Source organism: Calliphora vicina, chromosome 1, assembly GCF_958450345.1.
Source record: "Calliphora vicina chromosome 1, idCalVici1.1, whole genome shotgun sequence".
NCBI classification, from domain to species: domain Eukaryota; kingdom Metazoa; phylum Arthropoda; class Insecta; order Diptera; family Calliphoridae; genus Calliphora; species Calliphora vicina.
The window spans coordinates 17,119,855-17,143,158 of record NC_088780.1 but is presented as its reverse complement, the minus strand read 5'-3'; the positions used below and the strand labels follow the sequence as shown (position 1 = coordinate 17,143,158).

The 23,304-nt window shown below is 26.4% G+C and overlaps 1 protein-coding gene across 4 annotated transcripts in view; it reads right to left on the bottom strand.

Moving 5' to 3' along the window:
- The window catches only part of l(3)neo38 (lethal (3) neo38), a 53,190-nt gene that overhangs the window by 3,693 nt on the left and 26,193 nt on the right, over positions 1-23,304 (bottom strand). For 2 of the 4 annotated variants that reach the window (XM_065516503.1, XM_065516504.1), the window contains exon 2: positions 11,067-11,216. In XM_065516503.1, coding sequence (XP_065372575.1) covers positions 11,067-11,216 — 150 coding nt within the window. The remainder of the gene's footprint in view (positions 1-11,066; positions 11,217-23,304) is intronic. The other 2 variants (XM_065516505.1, XM_065516506.1) reach the window with 1 other exon arrangement.

The following is a 23,304-nucleotide window of genomic DNA, read 5'->3' as shown; positions in this document are numbered from 1 at the left end:
AAACATAAACAATGTTTGACATATAGTGTACATAAAACCACAGCGAATTAAGAAACAGCTGATTTTATGCACTCACCTTGTTAATACGCCTTGTTAGTATTATTACTTTGTTATGATAAAATTGTTAGTGCTTTTGCTTAGACAACTTTGTCTTGACAACAAACGTCAATAATTGTTATGATAAATATTTGTCAAGTATAGACAGGGGGTAATAACTGTAATAAAATATTTGACAAAACTTGGTGTTGTAAGAATATTTTAGTTTTGCATCCATTTTAATTTAAAAAAAAGTATAAATTCAGACAAATCGGTGAACATTTCTAAAAGGCGTACCGTTATGATCAGGTGTACCATTTTGACAGCCTGTATCATATCTTATTAAACAACAGGTTGGGTAAGAGTTATATATTCTTAAAGCTTAAGTCCTTCTCTATAACTTTTAAATACATCATATTTTAATCAGACCAGTAGTTTAAACGATATAGATCTTTTTATGTTTATTACTTCTGTGAGACATCCACCTCACAAGGTGGACCACTTTAATAGTCTGTAGCTCACCTTGCATTTTAATAGAGTTATTTAAAATTATATATTCCTGAAGCTTAAGTTTTTCTCCATTATTTTTGTATACAAAGTTTTTTAATCGGACCAAAAGTTTAGAAGTTACAAGCATAATTTCAATTCACAACTTATTGTAAAGTTGTATGAACACAACTTCTTGTTATAAATTAACATTCACTATAAATTGATATGCCACTCAGGGATGGTAAGTGGAATTTCTATGAAGTATCGAACACATTTTTATACCCTTCACCATCGTGAGAAGGGTATATATATGTTTGTCATTCCGTTTGTAATTTCTACATTTTTCATTTCCGACCCTATAAAGTATATATATTCTGGATCGTTATAGATAGCGGAGTCGATTAAGCCATGTCCGTCTGTCTGTCCGTCCGTCTGTTATTTGAAATCAATTTTCTGAAGACCCCAGATATCTTCGGGATCCAAATCTTCAATAATTCTGTTAGACATGCTTTCGAGAAGTTTGCTATTTAAAATCAGCAAAATCCGTCCATAAATAACGGAGATTAATATAGACAATATGGATATCTAATGATAGATATTTCAAAGTCCATTGCAACGATGTAGATAAGGCTATAGTAAGTTGGAACTACAATGGGTCAAAATCGGAAAAATATTTTTTGACCCGAATTTTTTTTTCATCAAAAAATTTTTTTTGTCAATAATTTTTTTTTCCAAAAAAAAATTTAAAAAAAATTTGGAAAAAAAATTTTTTTTAAAAAAATTAAAAAACAATTTGGAAAAAAAAAATTTTTGAAAAATTTATTTGAAAGTATAATTTGGTGAAGGGTATAAAGATTCGGCACAGCCGAATATAGCTCTCTTACTTGTTTAATTTTAAATATTTTAGCCCGGGGATAGTAAAACTTAATGTTTTATTGAATTATATTAATAATTATGTATTTCTATTTATATTAGTAACAAAATTGGACAATAGTTTTAAAGAAATTTACAAGGTATTTTAAAATGGTAAAATATTCCACTGCTCTTCTTTTTCTACATTGACATTCAATATAAATTTATATAACGGACAGGGATGGAAAGAGTAATTTTCGTACTTGCTGTAAAACTAACATTAATACCTAATTATCTTTATAAATACATTAATAATTATGTTTATTAACTTGCCAAGAAAGGTCAGACTTTTTTAACATATAAAACACCATTAAAGGTGATAAATTGAAGAACCAAACTTAAAATCACTTCAGAAACAGGAAATACTTATAAATACCCATAACAACTTATCATTTCAGCTTGATTTATTTCAAATGAATTATAAGCTATTTCTAAAAATGTTTTCTTTATTAAAACCCCTTAAAATTTCTGACTTATACGAAATGAAATGTATGTCAAAAATATTTGTTTTACTTTAATTTGCTTTAAAGCTAAATCTCTTTAAAGCTGCTTTTTATGTTTTGCAGCTTTAAATTTACCTTTTTTTATAACTTTTATTTTACATCTACATTTTTATTTAATTTTTCCAAGAACCTTAACAAATTCCCCAAAAATAAATCATTATGTACAATATAAAAAGCAAAAGGAACATGAAGGAACCTACTTATTTATAATGTGTATATAAGATTTTTCAAAGCTTTGAAGGAATAAATAAAGACAAAAAAACCTACCCCAATAGAAATCATAGAAGGTATAGAAATGTTTAGAACAAACAAATCGGCAACAGAGAAAATAATGACAGCAGCAGCAATTTACTTCCTACAAATCCCAGGCTCTAAAATACACACATTTTTAGGCTTCTTATAAAAAGTATATGTATGTATATACATTTAAACATATAGATGTATATATATATTATTTATATATATACCTATGTATAATGTTAAATACATATTTACTAAACTCAAGGCCGTACAAATTTTTACATTAGGAACAAACAATATAAAGAAATATCTGTTTTTTTTTTGCTTCTCTTCTGAGAAATATGTCTGGCAAGTGGTGGGGGTTTAGGAGTCTGCTATAGAAACGTCTGGGGGCTGACAGTTATTTTATCAAATAAACAGTAAAAACAACAACAACAAAAGAATCACATAATATGAACAACAAAAGAAAACAAATTATGATGAAATTGTTAGAATAAAAATTACAAAATTTATTAGATTTTATTCAGAAAAAAATTAAAAATAATTAACAAAAATAATGTATAAAACTATAATTTAAAAAAATTAATAAGAATTCTTAAAAAATAACAAAAAATATAAATTTTCTTTGGTTTAGTTAACTTAAAATTATAAATAACATAAAATTTAAATAAAAAGTTTAACAAAAGTTTAAACTATAGTTACATTTTTTTATTATAATAAAATAGAAAAAAAACTGAAAAAATTGTGTGGATTTTTATCAATAATACAAATAGAAGCCGGTCGATTGCAAACTAGATATGAAACTTCCTAATTTTCGGTTCATTTCGATCTGTAAAAGACTTGGTGTAATGCTAAAGAATAAATCTTAATAATGTATCCTTATACATATATAGTGGAATCGATTTAGCAATGCCTCTCTAATAGTATGTTGGTAAAAATGGGTTTTCCGAATGCCCCAGATAACCTAGAGAACCATATCTATATGTCAAATACGAACATTCGAATTTTGCTATTGAAAATCTGCCAAATCGTCACATAAGTAACTGAGATTTGTAAAACTTTTTCACACACAAGGTGGACTTCTTTGACAGCATGTAGCCCACCTTGTATTTCAGTAGAATGTTGAAGAGTTTTCTGCCTGTTCCACGATGTCGAAAGAAAAACGAGTCAAAAAAATTGCATGAAAAACACTCTAGGCCTGTTTCACGATGTCGAAAGAAAATTGATTCGAACAAATTTGTATGAAAACTATTCGAAAGAATTTAAAAAACTGAGTGTTTTTCATACAAATTTGTTCGACTCATTTTTCTTTCAACATCGTGGAACAGGCAGTTAGTTTTTAAAATTCTTTCGAATAGTTTTCATACAAACTTGTTCGAATCATTTTTCTTTCGACATCGTGAAACAGTTCTTTTATATTTTGAAAGCTTAAGTCCTCCTCTTTAACTTCTCTATACAATAATTTACAATCGAATTACAAAAATGTTTTCAATGTTTGTAATTCGATTCAAAACTAAATATATGTATCTCTTAATCATTCCGTTATCAGTGTCAGTCTAAGTGGAAACGAGTTCTATACAAAGATTCGAAACAATTAATTCTTAATTTTATATCTCAACCATTCTATTAATGAATTCATTATGAATTAATTTAAAGGCTTAATTCCTTTGTACTTCAAATGTATTCCTTTAAGAATTCATTCTTTATAGAATCATTAAATTGAATTCAAATTCACTACTTTAATATCTTTAAAAATGTATTGAATGATTAAATTCTTCTTCAATTCAAATCTATTACAAAAAGGCTTAAGTCAATTAAAAGCTTAACAAAAACTGACAGACTGTTTCACAATATCGAATAAAAGATTTCGTTCGCATTCGCGAAAGAAAACTGATTTGAGTTTCCCTAATTGAAAATTTATGTAAAGGAATGAGTTTTCTAGAATGGCATTCAGTATAAACTGATAGCAAGTCAGGAATGTAAAGGCAAACTTATGAACAGCTCAAACCGAATTCATTGCAGATGACCAGCTGACTATTGCTCGAAATGTTTTCTCATTTCTATCAGTCAAAGTTTCTTTAAGAAAAACAAATTAAATTAGTGGAAAAGTTAATAAAGAGTGACTCAAAAAAAACTTATAAAAAATCCATATGGACTTTCAAAAAAATAGCAAAGTATCTGAAGGTTCATCGTCATACTGTTTCCAAGGCCATTAAACAGTATTAGGAAGTAAAAGGAAACCTGGATAAGAAAGCAAAATAGACCTATTGGTAAGGCAAAAGAAGTTGTACCACGGGAAGCAAATCCACCAAACTATCCAGAACTTCGGCCTGTGGATAGATATTCGGCTCTTGTAAAAAAAATAATTAAAGAACACAGGGAAGGCATTCCAGAACATGTCCAATTTTAAACGTAAGGTAACAGAAGCAACTTTAAAATCTTTAATGGAAGGATTTCCGGAAAGATATTTCATTTATGTTTAATGAATTTGTACAATATTTGAATAAATTTACGCATTTTTGAGAATTTGAATATTAACCCCCAGTAACACGAAGTCTGGTTATGTTTTAACTAATAGTTATACTGACAGTTTTCATACAAAAATAATGTTAACGGGCAGTATAACTATTAGTTATGGCATAACCAGACTTCGTGTTAATGGTGGTAAAAAGTTTAAGTTTTATGCAAGTATAAGTTTCTTCGGGTTCACTCTATATACATATGTATGTATATGATTAAAAAAGTTATAAGTTCCAATAACATGGTCCTTTGCAAAGTTCCTAACTTAGACTCACTGTAGAGAGCCTTGTGTTCAAATTTAATAATTCTACTAATATTAATCTAAATGCTTAACTCTTCTTCTATCACTAGAACACGTTTTGTACAGATCGTTCAAACATTATAATTAATTAATATAATGAATTAATCAAGTTTTGATAAACTATAGTTTAGTAAACTATAGTTTAATACAACTTGATTAATTCACAATCTGTTATATGAAATTTAGTTTTCTTCTTTTCATTAATTGGTATTCAGTTTAAATTGATATCCTACCAGGAGTGGAAATTGGATTTTTAAAATGGTTATTTTTTTATACTTCATTATATTTATAATTACTTTTTATTGTTTTTTTAAAACTCGATAGTTTCACCTTTTTTTATTGCTGGTGCTTTCTTTTAAATATTCGTTTCAAATAAGAAGACAGTTTTAAATAAAAATTACCAACAACAATTTTACTACTATTATGAAATCAGACGACATAAAACTCATACTTAAAATTGTGAATTGAGCAAATATTATTTAAATTTTAACAACAATATACAAAAAGAATAAACTGATTTAAAATTAACATAATTTCTATATGTATTCATCTTTTAACTAAATTTATAAAACCAAAAAAAAGAACAATGTCAACATGAAATGTATCAGTTATAACAAGCCTACAATATATAGTATAGTACTCGTACTACTCGTCCGGCTCCTTAAATATACAAAAAAAAAATAATGTAAAAAATTTATAAGCCTCCTCTTCATCGGCTGTTACCAACGGCAGACATACCCATCCACCAAAAAAAAAACTGTTAAAGTAATAAACTTACATACATACACATTTACTATATAGTATACTTTACACAGTTGTGCTTAAAAAAATAGCAAAATTTTGCAATTAATTGTTAGTAAACTTTGACAACTTCTAGCTCACCCTGTAAATTAAATTGGCATTCACTTTAAATTGATGTAACATTCAGGGATGGAAAGTAGATTTTGTTTAAATTAATTTAAAACCGGTTCACACAAATTCTGGTTATGTGTTAACTTATAGTTATATTGTCGGTTAAAATAGGTTAAAACATAACTATACATTGTGATAATGGAGGTTTGTTTTTGTACAGCAATTAATATGATTACTCATATTTTAGTAAAATTTTCAAGTGTTTTAATATGATTTTAAACTCAACTCAAGTATTGCTGTTTTTTAAAAATTTAAAACCGATTACCACAAAAGACTACCGGTTACTCTAGACATTTTTCTCTTTCTAAGATTGTTTCACTTTTGTAAGACTTTATTAAGATATCTTGATGTTTGAAAAGTCAATAGTATGGTTACTCGTTAGAATAAAGGTGGTTACCTTTATGAAAGTTTAAAATACACTCAAGTTTCTCAAATATTTAGTTTTTAGGGAGTTTAAAACTGGTTACTTACAAATGGCTATCGATTACTTGAGAATTTTTTCTATTTTAAGGATTTGAACACTATTGTTAGTCTCAGTAAAGTAATTTTTCAAGAAATATTGGGATTTGTACAGTAAATAATATTTTAACTAGTTAAACTAGAAAGCGGTTACTTTTATAGAAGTATTAAAAGTACAAATTACCATGTATTTTAATATGATTTTAAACTCCAGTTAATAAATTAATTACTATTTGCTAATTTTTAAGAAATTTAAAATCGGTTACTTACAAATGACAACAGGTTAAAGTAATTTTTGAGAAAAAAATATTTTTGTGCAAAAGCGGTTACTTATATCAAAGTGTTTTCTGTTAATATTTTGCTATGATTTTAAAGTCCAGTTAAGTATTTTATTTCCATTTGTTGCTTTTTAAGAAATTTAAACCCGGTTACTTATAAATGAATATCGGTTACTCGAGAAAATTTTTCTATTTTAACGATTTTACATTATTAAATATAAAATTTTTAAGTGTTTTGAGGATTTTATTTTTAAGTTATGAAAATATGCTGTTTTTTAAGAAATTTAAAACTGATTACTTAAAATTGACTACCGGTTACTCAAGATTTTTACACTTTCGTTAGACCCACTAAAGTAATTTTTAAAGAAAAAATAATTTTATGCAGTAAATAATGTGGTTACTCGCTGAATTAAAAAGCGGTTACTTATATAAAAGAACGAAATTTAAATTAATGGGATTATATAGAAATTTGACTATTTTCAAGATTTTTTTTCATCTTTTTAAGACTTTCTAAAGTAATTTTCGATGAAATATTTATTTTTGTAAAAGCGGTTACTTTAAAAAATAATTAAATATACAATTTTGAAGTGTTTTATATGATTTTAAGCTCAAAATTCAGAAATATGCTGTTTTTAAGAAATTTAAAACCGGTTACTTACAAATGACAACCGGTAACTCGAGAAATTTTTTAATACTTATCAACTTATTTTCGAAAAAATATATTTTTTTGTACAATAATTGATATGGTTACTCGATAGACTAAAAGGTGGTTACTTTTACTAAAGTACTAAATTTCATATTGTTAAGTGCTTTAAAAGGATTTGTTTTAAAAATAAGCAGTTTTTTGTGAAATTTAAAACCGGTTACTTACAAATGACTTCCGGTTACTAGAGATTTTTTTTAACTTTTATGATTTGTTCATCCTTATCAGACTTTCTTAAGTAATTTGTGAACAAATATTTATTTTTGTACCTTATTTGAAATGGTTACTCGTGAGACTAAAAAGTGGTTACTTTTACCAAAGCTTAAAATAAAATATTTTTAAGTATTTTAATAGGAATTGAAACTTATGTTTCGAAAATAATCCGTTTTTTATGAAATTTAAAACCGGTTACTTACAAATGATTACCGGTTATTCCAAAAATGTTTATATTTTAAAGATTTTAACACTTTGTTTAGAATTCCTAAAGAAATTTTTTAAGAAATATTGGAGTTTATTATCTGATAATTTTTTCTAAAGTAATTTGTGAATTTTATATGGTTACTCATGATAATAAAAGTGGTTACTTTTACCAAAGTATTAAATGTAATATTTTTAAGTGTTTTAATAGGATTTGAAACTTATGTTTCAAAAATTATCAGTGTTTTATGAAATTTCAAATCGGTTACTTATAATTTATTACCGGTTACTGGAGCAAATGTTATTGTTATTATGATATTTACACTATTATTATTTTGACTACAGTAATTGGTTAAGAAATATTTGTTTTTTCCTCAAATAATATGGTTACTCGTTAAACTAAAAAGTGGCTACTTTTACCAAAGTATTAAATGTTATATTTTTAAATGATTTAATAGGTTTGGAAACTTATGTTTCAAAAATGATCAGTTTTTTATGAAATTTAAAATCGCTTACTTACAAATGACAACCGATTACTCGAGATTTTTTATATTTTTATGATTTTAACACTTTCGTTGGAATTAATAAAGAAATTTTTCAAGATATATTGGATTTTATTTTGTAAATGAAATGGTTACTCGTTAAACAAATACGTGGTTTTTGGTTTACAACTTTTAAATATAACATTTTTAAGAGCTTCAATATGATTTTAAACTCAAATTTTGCCAATATACCATTTTTAAGATATTTAAAACCGGTTACTTATAATTTACTACCGGTTACAGGAGCAAATGTTATTGTTATTATGATATTTACACTTTTTTATACCCTTCAGCTTCGTGAGAAGGGTATATATAAGTTTGTCATTCCGTTTGTAATTTCTACATTTTTCATTTCCGACCCTATAAAGTATATATATTCTGGATCCTTATAGATAGCGGAGTCGATTAAGCCATGTCCGTCTGTCTGTCTGTCTGTCTGTCTGTCTGTCTGTCTGTCTGTCTGTCTGTCTGTCTGTCTGTCTGTCTGTCTGTCTGTCTGTCTGTCTGTCTGTCTGTCTGTCTGTCTGTCTGTCTGTCTGTCTGTCTGTCTGTCTGTCTGTCTGTCTGTCTGTCTGTCTGTCTGTCTGTCTGTCTGTCCGTCTGTCTGTCTGTTGAAATCAGTTTTCTGAAGACCCCAGATATCTTCGGGATCCAAATCTTCAATAATTCGGTCAGACATGCTTTCGAGAATTTTGCTATTTAAAATCAGCAAAATCGGTCCACAAATGGCTGAGATATGAGGAAAAAACCAAGACAACCTCTATTTTTGACCTATTTTTTACCTATATCTGGATTACTAAGACATTAATATAGACAATATGGATATCTAATGATAGATATTTCAAAGACATTTGCAACGACGTATATAAGACCATAGTAAGTTGGACCTACAATGGGTCAAAATCGGGAAAAAAAAATTTTGAACCCGAATTTTTTTTTTAAAAAAAAAAAAAATTGAAAAAACAAAAAAAAAATTTTAAAATTTAAAAAAAAAATTTTAAAATTTAAAAAAAAAAAATTTTTTAAATTTAAAAAAAAAAATTTTTAAATTTAAAAAAAAAAATTGTTTAAAATTTAAAAAAAATAAATTTTAAATTTAAAAAAAAAAAATAATTAAATATAAAATAACAATCGAAAAATTTTTTTTTTCAAAAAATTCAAAAAACAACTGGAAAAAAAATTAAATTTTGTTTACCTAAAAATATTTAAAATTTTGAAGTATAATTTGGTGAAGGGTATATAAGATTCGGCACAGCCGAATATAGCACTCTTACTTGTTTAAATTTATTTAAGTAATTTGTTAAGAAATATTGTTTTTTTTTAAGCAAATAATATGGTTACTCGTTAAACTAAAAAGTGGTTACTTTTACCAAAATATTAAATGTTACATTTTTAAGTGATTTAATAGGATTTGAAACTCATGTCTCGAAAATAAGCTGTTTTTTATGAAATTTAAAACCGGTTACTTACAGATAACTACCGAAATTTGTGTACTTTAAGGATTTTTACACTTTTGTTAGAATTACTAAAAAAGTTTTTCAAGATATATTGGATTTTATTCCGTAAATGAAATGGTTACTCGTTAAACAAATATGTGGTTTTTGGTTTACAACTTTTAAATATAACATTTTTAAGAGCTTTAATATGACTTTAAACTAAAATTTTGGCAATATACTTTTTTTTAAGATTTTTAAAACCGGTTACTTACAAATGACTACCGGTTACTCGAGCCAATGTTATTTTTTATGATATTTACACTTTTGTTAAATTTACTAAATTAATTTGTCAATAAATATTTTTTTCTTTACAGCCTATAATATGGTTACTCGTTAAATTAAAAAGTGGTTACTTTTAGCAAAGTATAATAAAATAACTCGAGCCAATGTTATTTTTTATGATATTTACACTTTTGTTAAATTTACTAAATTAATGTGTCAATAAATATTCTTTTCTTTACAGCAAAATATAGAAAATAAAATTTTTAAGTATTGAAATATGATTTTAAACTCTAGTTAAGCTTCTAAATGCAAGTTTGTACTTTTTAAAACATTTTAAATCGGATTTTTGTAAACGACTACCGGTTACCCAGTATTATTTTTGAAGTTTATCTTTTGTTATTTATATAATTGTGAGTAATTCTGAATATACTTTTAATTTAATATAGGATTTTTTAATAAAACAAGTCTTATCCCCGAAATGGGTGGACTTTGGCACCCTATATCTCAATTTTTGCAAAATTTAATATATGCCACAAATTTTCTGAATGTTTAACTTAATATTTCTTGATATTATTCTTGTATAAACCAGTTTTAAATTACAGTGATTAATGATTAAAGAAATTATGACCTAATTCATTACGAAAAGTAAACTATTTATTATAAACTTCCGGAACATTTCACCATTACTGCTATTTTTAAAAACACAACTGCTTGTAAATAAGTATATATGCATGAATGTAGCAACTATATACTCTATATGTATATACAATTAAGTAAGCGTCCTTGAAACTCTTTTATATATAACAGTTATACATGCCGAAATTATTGTTATAGTTAAAATTATTACAATTTGTAACAGCAGACGACGACGACATAACGGAACGGGAGCTGTGGTCCTGTTGGGTCTTGTACGTTAAGGCGAGAGTATCAGTAGGGTGGTCGGTGGGTTTATCACGATTCATTATAGAGGTGTTATAACTAATTGTATTTCGTTGTATTGAATTAAAATTATAATAATAATTAATGCGATTATTACCTTCTTCCCGATCACGTTCAATTTTTGGATGAATTTTACCTTTATGATCCACGGAGGCGGCAGCATTTAAAAAATTCAAATCAGTTTGGGGTTGAGAATACGGTATGGAAATATTCTGACCATACTGCATGGTATTATTAGCGGCTGAAACTGTAATGGCAAAGAATAAAATAAAACAATAATTAATAGGCTCACATTTAAAACCATTTTGTAATTTTTAAGAATAAAATATTTACACATTATTTATTCCTTATTATATTATTAAAGTTGAGGTATTTATGGAGGTAGTTTGATTTATATATATTATTTTAATTTCTAATATACTCTGGATATAACACAATTTTAACAGAAAAAACTGCCTGCCTACTGCCGTTATTCTTACGTTACGCACTCACTGTATGGCCAACTAGCATTTGCCAACTGAAAAGCGGCTGATTGTTTGAGGTTCATTTTACCCAGCTGACGCCGAAGTATGATGAAGATTTTTCTTTTATTTTCATATTGTTGTTGTTTTGTTGTTTTTTCTTACCATGGTTTTGCCGTTATTTCAAATAATTGTTGGTAAGAGTCAACAGACATCATCTATTTGTATATAAAATGTTTGTACGAGTAACAGCATTAAATCGTGTTCAATTCTGTTGTGTTGTATGTTGTAAACGAATCCTTGAAACGAAACTATACGACGACGCATGGGTAAGATTAACCGGGACAACAATAACAGCAACAACAACAACAGTTGTTACAACACCAGCAACATTAAGTAGGAACATAATGTGAATAACAACAGTAACAATATACTCCTACTTTATCGCAACTAGGGTTACCAGAATTTATGGAGATTTGTAGGTTTCTCGATCTATAAATATCTTCACCAAAGGAGACCAACCTTTGGTGAAGAGATTTACCCCTATTTTTTTTAAAAAAATAACTGAAATTTGAAATTCATAATTGGACCCATTAAAGGAATCTGTTGCTCTATAAATATTTGCCACATTCAGACATGACCTTATTATATTTTGAGTATTTTTAATGATATGTCCAATTATTGAACGATTTCGTTTTGACACCTCAATTTATTGCGAACTGAACAAAACATTGTCAAAATGGTCGAAATCTCGGTCACAGGACATAGTAAATGAATCTGTTGCTCCGGAAATATTTCCAATATTTTGTCAAGACATAAAGAACAAAATATCAATTTTGTCTAATTTTAAAACTATGTCAGAATATTGAAAGATTGACAGATCAAAAGATTCCATTAATGGTTCCGAAAAATTCGATAGTTTTTCTCAATCTAATGTGAACCGAATAAAACATTGTCAGGAAGATCAAAATCTAGGGTCAATAACCATACACAGAACACCATACAAGGAATCTGTTAGAGAGTCTGCTAGATTTATAGATCGATAGATTCCTTTAACGGGTCCCAACATTTCGATGTCGATAGTTTCGTTGTCACAGCACAATTTATTGCAAACCGAATAAAACATTGTCAGATTGGTCTAAATCCGGCTCTATAACATAGCTCTGAATTAAAAAGTATAAAAGTCTAATGATTGAAGGAAGAGCTTCTTAAACACCAACTTTAGTGTTTAAGAAAATAATAAAATACCTAAGATTGAAGTTAAAATTGAGGTGTAAGAAGACATCTATTGAGCTATTAAAAGACATATGCTTGATGTTAAATTTGGAAAGTAAGACTATCAGATTCGTCAAAACTGACGTTTACAAAAGTGTTGTATCAGCTTTATTTCATTTAACCCCATCAAATATAAAGGATAGCGATACATTTTTCATACATATTTGCTATTTCTTTCTTACGTTGGGGTTAAACGTGTGATGCCACTTTGATACATTTTAATACCGTGACGTATCTGTTAAGACTATCACGATTGAAGCTTAAATTGGCGAATATAGAGGTCTATGATTGAAGATAATCTAAGAGTGTAGGAAGTCCTACGCTTGAAACTAAAATTGGAGTGGAAGAATACCTGCGATTGAAGCTAAAATGTTATTAACTTAAGACCTACAATTGGAATATAAGGCGACCTGCGATTAAAGATATTGCGATATTAACAGACCTACGATTGAAGCTAAATTTGAAGAGTAAGAAGATCTACGATTTTGGCTTAAATTGGAGAGTAAGAAGATTTATGAATTTAGCTTATATTGGAGTATAAGAGGACCTTCGATTGAGGCTAAAATGAAGCTAAAATTAGAGAGTAAGAAGGCCAGCAATTGTAGCTCAATTTGTAATATTAAATGGCCTACGATTAAAGCTAAAATTGGGGAGTAAGAAGATCCATAAAATATCAACACACCTACGATTGAAGCTTAAATTGGAGAGTAAGAAGGCCTACGATTGAAGCTAAACTAGGAGTATAAGAAGACCTGCAATTGATGTGTTAAAAGACCTAATATTAAAGCTAAAATTCAAATGTAAGAAGACCTACTATTGAGCTATTAAAAATCCTACGATTGAAGATAAAATTTAAGAGTAAGAAGATCTACGACTTAAGCTTAAATTGGAGAGCAAGAAGATCTACAATTTAAGCTAAACTTGGAGTGAAAGAAAACCTGCAATTGAAGTGTTAAAAGACCTACGACTGAAGCTAAAATTAGAGAGTAAGGAGTCCTGCGATTGAGATATTGAAAGACATACAACTAAAGCTTAAATTGGAGAGTAAGCAGTCCTTTGATTGAAGCTGAACTACGAGTGTAAGAAAACCTAGGATTGGAATTAAACTTGGAGTATAACCTACAATTGAAACAAAAATACTTATTAATAGACCTACAACTGGAGTGCAAGAATAACTATGATTGAGATATTAACAGATCAGATCTACGATTGAAGCTTAAATTGGGTGATAAGAAGGCCTAAAATTGGAGTGTAAGAAGCTCAAATTGGAATACTAGAAGACCTACTATTGAAGCTAAAATGGGAGTGTAAGAAGACCCCCGATTGAGGTATTAACAGACCTACGATTAAAGCTTAACTTGAAGAGTAAGAAGGAGTACGATTGAAGCAATGATGGGAGTACAAGAATACATGCAATTGAGGTGTTAAAAGACCTAAGATTGAAGCTATAATTAGAGTGTAAGAAAGCCTACGATTACAGCATAAATTGGAGCATAAGAAGACCTACCATTCAATTTGAACTAGGAGTGAAAGGAAACCTGCAATTCAGGTATTAGAGTGTAAGAAAACCTGCGATTGAGGTATTCGACTGAGGCTTAAATTGGAGTGTAAGAGGAACTTCGATTGAGGTATTATAAAACCTACGATTGAAGCTACAATAACATTGGAGTGTAAGAAAGCCAGCGACCTAGCATTAAGATATAGGATGTCCTTTGACTGAAGCGTAGATTGGAGTCTATGAAGGCAAATCTGTTATTAAATTATCTATGATTGAAGGTAAAATTGGATTGTAAGAAGCCTTGCGTTTGAAGTATTAAACTATCTACAATTGAAGCTTTAATTGGAGGGTAAGAAGGACTACGGTGGAAGTATTAAATGACCACCGATTGAAGCTTAAATTTTAATATTAAAAACCTACGATTGAGGCTAAGATTGGAGTGTAAAAAGATCTACAATTGAAGCTAAGATTGGAGCACAAGAACAACGATTGAAGCTACGATTGGAATGGAAGAATACCTACGATTGAAGCTAAGATTGGAATATAAGAAGACCTCCGATTGAAGCTTGAATATTTGAATATTAAAACTCCTACGATTAAAGTGTACGCTGATCTGCAATTAAGATAATAAAAGATCTAAGATTGAAGCTTAAATTGGGGAGTAAGAAGACCTACGAATGAAATCTTAAATTGTAGAGTAAGATTGACACTCTTCAACACATTTTTAGGTTAATAATTTTTTCGCAATTCTTTTGTGGATTGGCATTATCTCATGTTGAAAAACATGTCACTTAGGAAGAGTCAACAGGTGACCCCAATATGCGATTAACAATCGAGCTCGAGATCTCAAATATGTAATCCAAAAATTACTATAAATTTAATATTACTAATAAAACTGTCCCATTTCGAAGCTGCCTTGTTGGCAATACCAGCTGGGAAAACAACAGCAGAAAAAAATATATAATTTTGGTTACATTACAAAATCATATGTGCGTACAGCGGCTTTTTCATGCTGTTTGTTTGTTGTTGTTACTTTAACAGACTTTGTTGGATACTTGTTGTTGCTGTCAGACAAAAACATTCACACAAACGATTGAAAATGTAACTGTAAAACCGAACATACGAAGGAGCCTATTCTTGGTCGATGATGTAGTTAATGTGGGTATATAGGAGTATAAAATATATTACCCCAAACAAAAAAATAAACCAGCAGCAGCAACAACAAAACCGAGAAACCTCTATAAATGTTTGTTGTATTAAATTACTCACACCCCGGTCTATGAGTGCCAAGGCCATATTTATATACTATATAGAAATGTCTATTATATATATGTACATGTAGATATGTATGTACAAATGTTCTATATACTTGGGATATTTTTGGGGATTTGAGTGAGTGAGTGTGTGTTTGTTGTAGCCATAGTCTCCTAAAATTATTGCCTCATCTAAATGTACAACACACAACACCAACAGCAATTTATACACAATCCTTCAATTTGGTTTCAATATTTAGGGAGTCTTTGAAATACTGCTGTGCCACATACAATATTTGGGGCACAACAAAATGCCGGTTGTTGTTTTTTTTTCTCTCAATTTTGTTTATTAAATCACTTTGGTTTTTTTTTTTGTTTTGTCGTTTTGTGTTGATTTTACGAGCTGTTGTCAACTGCATTAAAGGTATTTTTTTGGTAGATATTTTTAGATTTTGTTAGAATTAAGTTAAATGGAAAAAAAATTAATAAACATGGTATAGAATGTCTTCCGTATGGATTTAATGAAAATTTCAGAGAAATTTTATTGGAACAGTTCAATGAGATTGTCTATTTAATGTTCAGTGGCACAGGAAGTTTTATTTTGAACAAAAATATTGACCTTTTAAGTGGAATTACTTAAGAAACAATAATAAGAAATACAATTTTGTAATAATGAATGACAATTTTGTAATATTTTTTATTAGGAAAAAGCAAAGTAGTCAGAATGCAATGAATTTAAATGATACAATAGGAAAATATCAATGGATATGTGAATATAATCTGTATTTTTTATGAAAATATGTTAATAGGACTCTTTTACGGATACTGTAAGTCTTAAGTTGATAAAAATAGTAGTAAACTTTACATCTCTGAATGGGACTTTCCATCTCTGAATGGGACATCAATTTAAAGTGAATGTCAATTTACTAGAAGAAAAAGAAGAAAATGCAGCAGGATGCATTCATAGAGAAATATACATAGAGCGGAAACAAAATACATTCTCACCACTTAGGCTTTTGACATTTGCGTTAATTCTTAGACAGGAGAGTTTCCGATCTATGTGAATTTATCTATAATTCCATTGTTTGTATAGAAATAGTAATAACTTCTAAATTTATAGTGCGTTTGCTACAAAATTTGTAATTTTAATGGAGGATAAGTTAAGCTTTCAGATTATGGTTTTATAATTTATCAAATTTAACTACAGTATAAGTAAAATAGAATCAAAGTAAATCTTTTCAAAAGAGAAACAGTTGTCGAAATTTATAACAGTTGCAAGGGGCAAAAAAATTTAAAAACACAAGGGATGGATATTCTTAAAAAGAGGGAGAATTAAACATTAAAGGCCTTATTCATAATTAAAGTTTTAAATTTATTAAAGCTTTATAAAACAAATTTTGTATGGACATTTTGTTGGAATGATTTGTTTTTACTTGGTATTAGTAAATTGAATAAAAATATGTTAATTTTTATTTGTTCCCTCAAGTTTTTAAAATAAATTTGAAAAATTCCCTTAAAGAGAAACTTTATTTTTGACAAAATTTTCAAAACTTACACAATTTTTTATAATAATATTAATTAAAATTTAGCAAAAATTTCATAAATTTCCCTTGGCTTAACAAATTTTCCTTTAAGGGAAATTTTTGTTTTAACAAACTTTTCATAACTTTTTTTTACAAATTTGACAAAATTTTAAAAATTTCCCTTGTTAAGAAAAATTTCCCTTTAGGGGATATTTAGTTTTTATTTATTTTCCATAATTTGCTTCAATTTTTATAATTATTTACACTATTAATTAAAATTTGGTAAAAAAAATAATAAATTTCCCTTGATTAACTATATTTTCTTAACTTTTTCCATTTATCATATTTATTTAAATTGTTAAATATAACTTCGTAAAAATTTCATAAATTTCCCTTTAATAAAAAAATTTCCCATTTAGGGAAATTTTTGTTTAAAAACATTTTTTTTAAATTTTACGGTTTTTTATAACTTTACTAATTGTTAATTAATAAACCGTTAACATTTCATAAATTTCCCTTTAATAAAAAAATTTCCCATTTAGGGAAATTTTTGTTTAAAAACATTTTTTGTAAATTTGACTATTTTTTATAACTTTACTAATTGCTAATTAATAAACCGTAAACATTCATAAATTTCCCTTTAATAAAAAAATTTCCCATTAGGGAAATTTTTGTTTAAACGTTTTTTTTTAAAATTTTACTACTCTTTATAACTTTACTAATTGATAATTAATAAACCGCTAAAATTTCATAAATTTCCCTTTGATAAAAAAATTTCCCATTTAGGGAAATTTTTGTTAAAAAACATTTTTGTAAATTTTACTATTTTTTATAACTTTACTAATTGCTAATTAATAAACCGTTAACATTTCATAAATTTCCCTTTAATAAAAAAAATTTCCCTATTTTTGCTTAAAATAAACCAATAAAATTTCCCTTTGGTAAAAAAATTTCCCTTTTTGGGAAATTTTTGTTTGAAAACATTTTTTGTAAATTTTACTATTTTTTATAACTTTACAAAATGTTAATTAATTAATAAATAAAATTTCCCTTCAATAAAAAAATTTCCCATTTAGGGAAATTTTTGTTTAAAAACATTTTTTAAAAATTTGACTATTTTTTATAACTTTACTAATTGATAATTAATAAACCGCTAAAATTTCATAAATTTCCCTTTGATAAAAAAATTTCCCATTTAGGGAAATTTTTGTTTGAAAACATTTTTTGTAAATTTTACTATTTTTTATAACTTTACAAAATGCTAATTAATTAATAAATAAAATTTCAAAAACTTCCCTTTAATAAAAAAATGTCCCATTTAGGGAAATTTTTGTTTAAAAACATTTTTTAAAAATTTTACTATTTTTTTTAATTTTACTAATTGCTTATTAATAAACCGCTAAAATTTCATAAATTTCCCTTTGATAAAAAAATTCCACTTTTTGGGAAATTTTTGTTTTAACAATTTTTGTAAAAAAATTATTATTTTTAATAACTATTCTAATTATTAATTACAAATAAGCTAAAATTTTTTAAAATTTCCCTTGGTAAAAAATTTGCATTTAAGGGAAATCTTTGTTTTAACAAAATTTCAAATTTTTTATAAGTTAATAAAAAAATAGCATTTTTGTAAAATTTTTATAAATTTCCCTTAATAAAAAAATTTCCCTTCAAGGGAAATTTTTATTTTAAGCTATATTTTCATAAAATTAATTATTTCTAATAAACATTCAAATTGTAATTAAATATTTGTTAAAATTTTGTAAATTTCTCCAGTTTTAAAAATTTCCCTTTTAAGGAAATTTTTGTTTTCAGAAATTTTTTTCATAATTTTTAATATTTCTAATAAATATTTAAATTATAGTGAAAAATTTGTTAACATTTTATAAATTTCCCGCGGTAAAAAAAATTTCCCTTCGAGGGAAATTTTTGTTTTAAAAAATTTCTAATTTTTAATATGTATTTAAATTGTTTACAAATTTGTAAAAATTTTATAAATTTCCCATAATAAAAACTTCCCTTTGAGGGAAATTTCTGTCTTAGCAACTTTTTCATAAATTTTATTATTTCCAACAAACATTTAAATTGTAATTAAATATTTTCCTTTGACATCTTAAATTTGAATACATTTTCCTAATTTTAAAGTCAATTTTCATAATTTTCATTATTTCTTTTAATAATTTGTTCTTAATTTCAAATGTGTTTTCTTATAAAATGCAATAGCCTTGAGATTAACTTTAAAAGTACCAAAAAAAAAAAAAACTCCATCAATCTTAGCTGAAAAGCAAGGCTGGCAAGCATTTGTCAATATTTGATACAAAGCAATTACTGTCAAAAACGCGTCAATGTGCATTAGAGGAATTTGAGTCAAATAATTAATCATGCCGACAAAAGTTTAATGAAAACAGATGGAAGAAAACCTCCCTTGTGCATTAAAGCACATATAAAATATAAGAAATTTAATGTTATCATGATTTTCCAAAGGGACTAAAAATAACGTTAACTAAATTTTATTCTAACGATAGACAGATTTTTTATTTAGCTAGTGTATAATAAATAAGACTAGTTATAAAAATACAGAAACAATTAGAAAAAGTTATCAACAAACCACCAACAAATCAAACATACAAACCTCATATACATAAGTACTAAAGATATACAAAGAAGGGACAACGAAAACTACACGATTACATGGAGAAAATGTGGAAAAGCGAATAGTGGAACACGGCTTTTCACTTTTCACAACAACACATCACTTTCACATGCATGAAAAACAAACATACAACAACAATAAAGCAACAAAAACACAAACATTTCATTTCATTTGCACTCTCTCAGTCTCTTAAACTCTATGACTCTCACTAACTGTAAAATATTTTACCACCATTAAAAAAAGTACTCAAAAGGAAAAAAACAAAAACATACAAAGTGAAAACAAACTAATAGCAACAAAAAAGAGAATGAAAAAAATATAAGCCAAGTTACCAACCAACCTAGAAATTTCATCAGGAATTACAAATTCCTTTTTCATTCAAATAATGTTGAGTCATAAGGAAGATGGAAAAGAAATGTAAAATGTGAACAAAGTGGAGCATGGCATAGTGTCAAAGTCACAATAACAAAAACAACAACAACAACTTCACCAGCATTTACAACAACATTAATAATGAGAAAAAATAATGTTAGTGGTGATAAAGAACCGTTAAAACAAAATGCAACAACAGCAAAACGAGTGATAGATAGACACTCACACATAAATCATTTTATTTTAACCATTGTGATTGTGAAATGAGAAATTGTGGAAAAAGCTCAAACCTAGCAACAGCTACAAACTATTTTAGAGAAAAGCCTACTACAAATAAGCTTAGTTTTTTCTCAAGTGGTGGGGAAGAAGATGGTGAGAAAAATAAATGTGAATTTCTTTCACAAAAGTGGCAGCAAACAAACGAATGTAGGCAAGAAGAGTTAGTTATGTGTGGAATGATGGGAATTGAAATTTATGTTGAGTGTGAGAGAGAGTGTTAACAAAAGAGTGAGTTGTTTGTAATAAAGGGAAGTTTAAAAAGGGTACTAATTAAGTACTTTTTGGAAAAATTTCTCCTTTTTTTTAATAATTTTTGAGCAACAAAACCATTTTATTTAGGGAAAATATTAGTTTTAAATTAAACTGACAAAATCCTTAAATTGTTTATATTGTATTTAAGGATTTTACCTGCTGCTTAAAAATGTATTAGTGTTTGTTTAATAGGTTTTATTGGCATTTATATTTATTTCAAGGAAATATAATCAAAATTGGTGAAATTTAAAAATATCTTTGTAATAATAAAATATCATACAGGGTTATATTCCATATTTTCATCATTATTTAAAATTTTTGAAGGATTTTAATTGTTGATTTTAAGCAAGTGTGCAAGTGTTTGCTAAATATCTTTAAAGGAAATTTTCAAGTTTTAGAGAAATTTAATAATTGTTTATGACTTTTTTATGTGAAACAAAATGGAATACTAAATAAAATTTAGAAATTTTTAATTTAAAGAAAATTTTCATAATTTTTTTATTTGCAATTTTTAAAGTATTCTTGTAAGAAAAAAAATATGTATATTTATGGAAGTTTTTAGGGAAATTTTTTAAAATTTTCTAAATTTCTGAAAACAAAAATTTCTCTTTTGGGGAATTTTTATTTTTTTTTAATTTTTCAAAACCTTTATTGACGATCATCTTTATTTCAAGCCATTATAACAAATTTGATAGAATTTTTAAAATATCTTTGAAATAAAAAATTTCCCTTTTGAGAAAATTTTTATTTTTAAGAAAATATCCATCGAAAATTTTTAATTTTCTAAGGAAATTTGTGGAAACAAAAAAAATTTCTTTTAGGAGAACTTTTACATGTGTTTTGTTTTTGTTACAACAACAAAACACGTAAAATTTCGACTCGCTTTTGTAAGCACATACAATTTTGTGAAAATGAACGAATTCACTTAATTGTGAATAAATTCGAAAAGAATTAATCGATTTTTATGATAAATATATCATTTTGTTCCCATTAAATGTGCCTTTGGGATAAAGCCAAAAATCTTAACAATTTCTGTCGTTTTCGATTTTTCATGATTTTTTTAAAACAAAAAAAAATTATATTTTCACGTAAAAATTATATTTTTTGCTTCAGTTTGCTGTTATAACTCCGAAACTGCTGAGCCGATTGAAACGCCAAATATATGTGAAAATTTTTACATAGCATGGAGAAAATGTTTTCAAAATTTAAACAATCGAAAGAAGAACACAAACTAAATTTTATACATATCAAAAAAAAAAAAAATTTTTTTGTGAAAATTATCGAATTCACTTATTTCAGAATAAATTCTAAAAGACTCCTTCGATTTTTATGATCAATATTTTATTTTGTTGATATTACATGTGACTTTACGATAAAGTAATAAACCTGAACAATTTCTGTCGTTTTCGATTTTTCATGAATTTTTTAAAACAAAAAAATTTTATATTTTCACGTAAAAAATATATTTTTTTCATCAATTTGTTATAATAACTCTGAAACTACTGAGCCAATTAAAACGGAATATATAAACGGATTAAAGGTTATTTAAATTTAAATTTTTCTAAGTTTATTTTAATAATATCGGACTAACAGTTTTTGAATTATCATTAATTATGTGGAGAAACGTCTAAAAAAATTCACAATTTTACTTAAATTTTTTTTTTAAAAATCCTCTCCATAGAATTTAAAATTTGGACCATATTTGTACTTAGGTAGTCATGATGCATCAAATCTATATAGTGGTTATTCAAGCCTTTTTTGGCTGTTGATAGCATTTGTTAAATACATATCTTTGAAATAAAAAAATTACCTTTTGAGAAAATTTCCATAATGTTTATTATATTTGAAAAAATCCTCAAAAATGTTTCTTTAGAGAGTCCTTCATTTTTAAGAAAAGTTTCATACTTTTATAACCAAAATCATTTATTTATTCTTGTAACAAAAATTTTACTGTTAAAGAAAATGTTCATATATTTTATTGCCAATCAATCATCATTATTTCAAGCCGTTAGATCAAATTAATAAGAATTTTTTTAAAAATTTTCTCTTAAATCAATTTTTTAGGTTTTTTTATTTTTCTACCATAATTGTATTCATTACATCAAAACTTTCTAAAATAGATAATTTCTTATAAAGAAACTTTTTAATTTTTAGAGATTTTTCCTAATTTTTATTAGAAAACATAATTATTTTAATCCCTTAAACAATTTTGTTAATATTTTCAAAATATCTTTGAAATAAAAAATTTTAACTTCTTAAAAAATGTCCATGTATTATTATGATACATCTATCATTATTTTTATTAATTTTTACAAATTTTATAATATTTTAAAAAATTTCCCAACATAAAAAAGACAAATTATATTTTTTTTACAGATTTTTCTTATTTTTTAAAATGGTTTTTTTATATTTATTTAAATTGTTTGTTAAAATTTGTTTAGAATTTCCAAATATCCCTGAAACAAGAAATGTTCCGTTTGGTAAAATTTTTAATTTTTAAAATTTTCCTAGTCTTCTGTGAATATTTTATAAATATTTTAATTTTTATTGTTCCAAAATTTGTTAAAATTTAATAAATATCTTTATTACCATAAATATTCCTTTAAAAACAACAAATTTGCTTAACTTTTCACCATTTTCATTAATTATATTCATAACGCCTAAAAATATGCTATTAAATAAAACCAGCAAAGGTACTTTCACCAACAAGACTCGAAAAAATGTCCTTTATAACAGTATGAGTAACACACTCTCGGTATGTAGGCATGT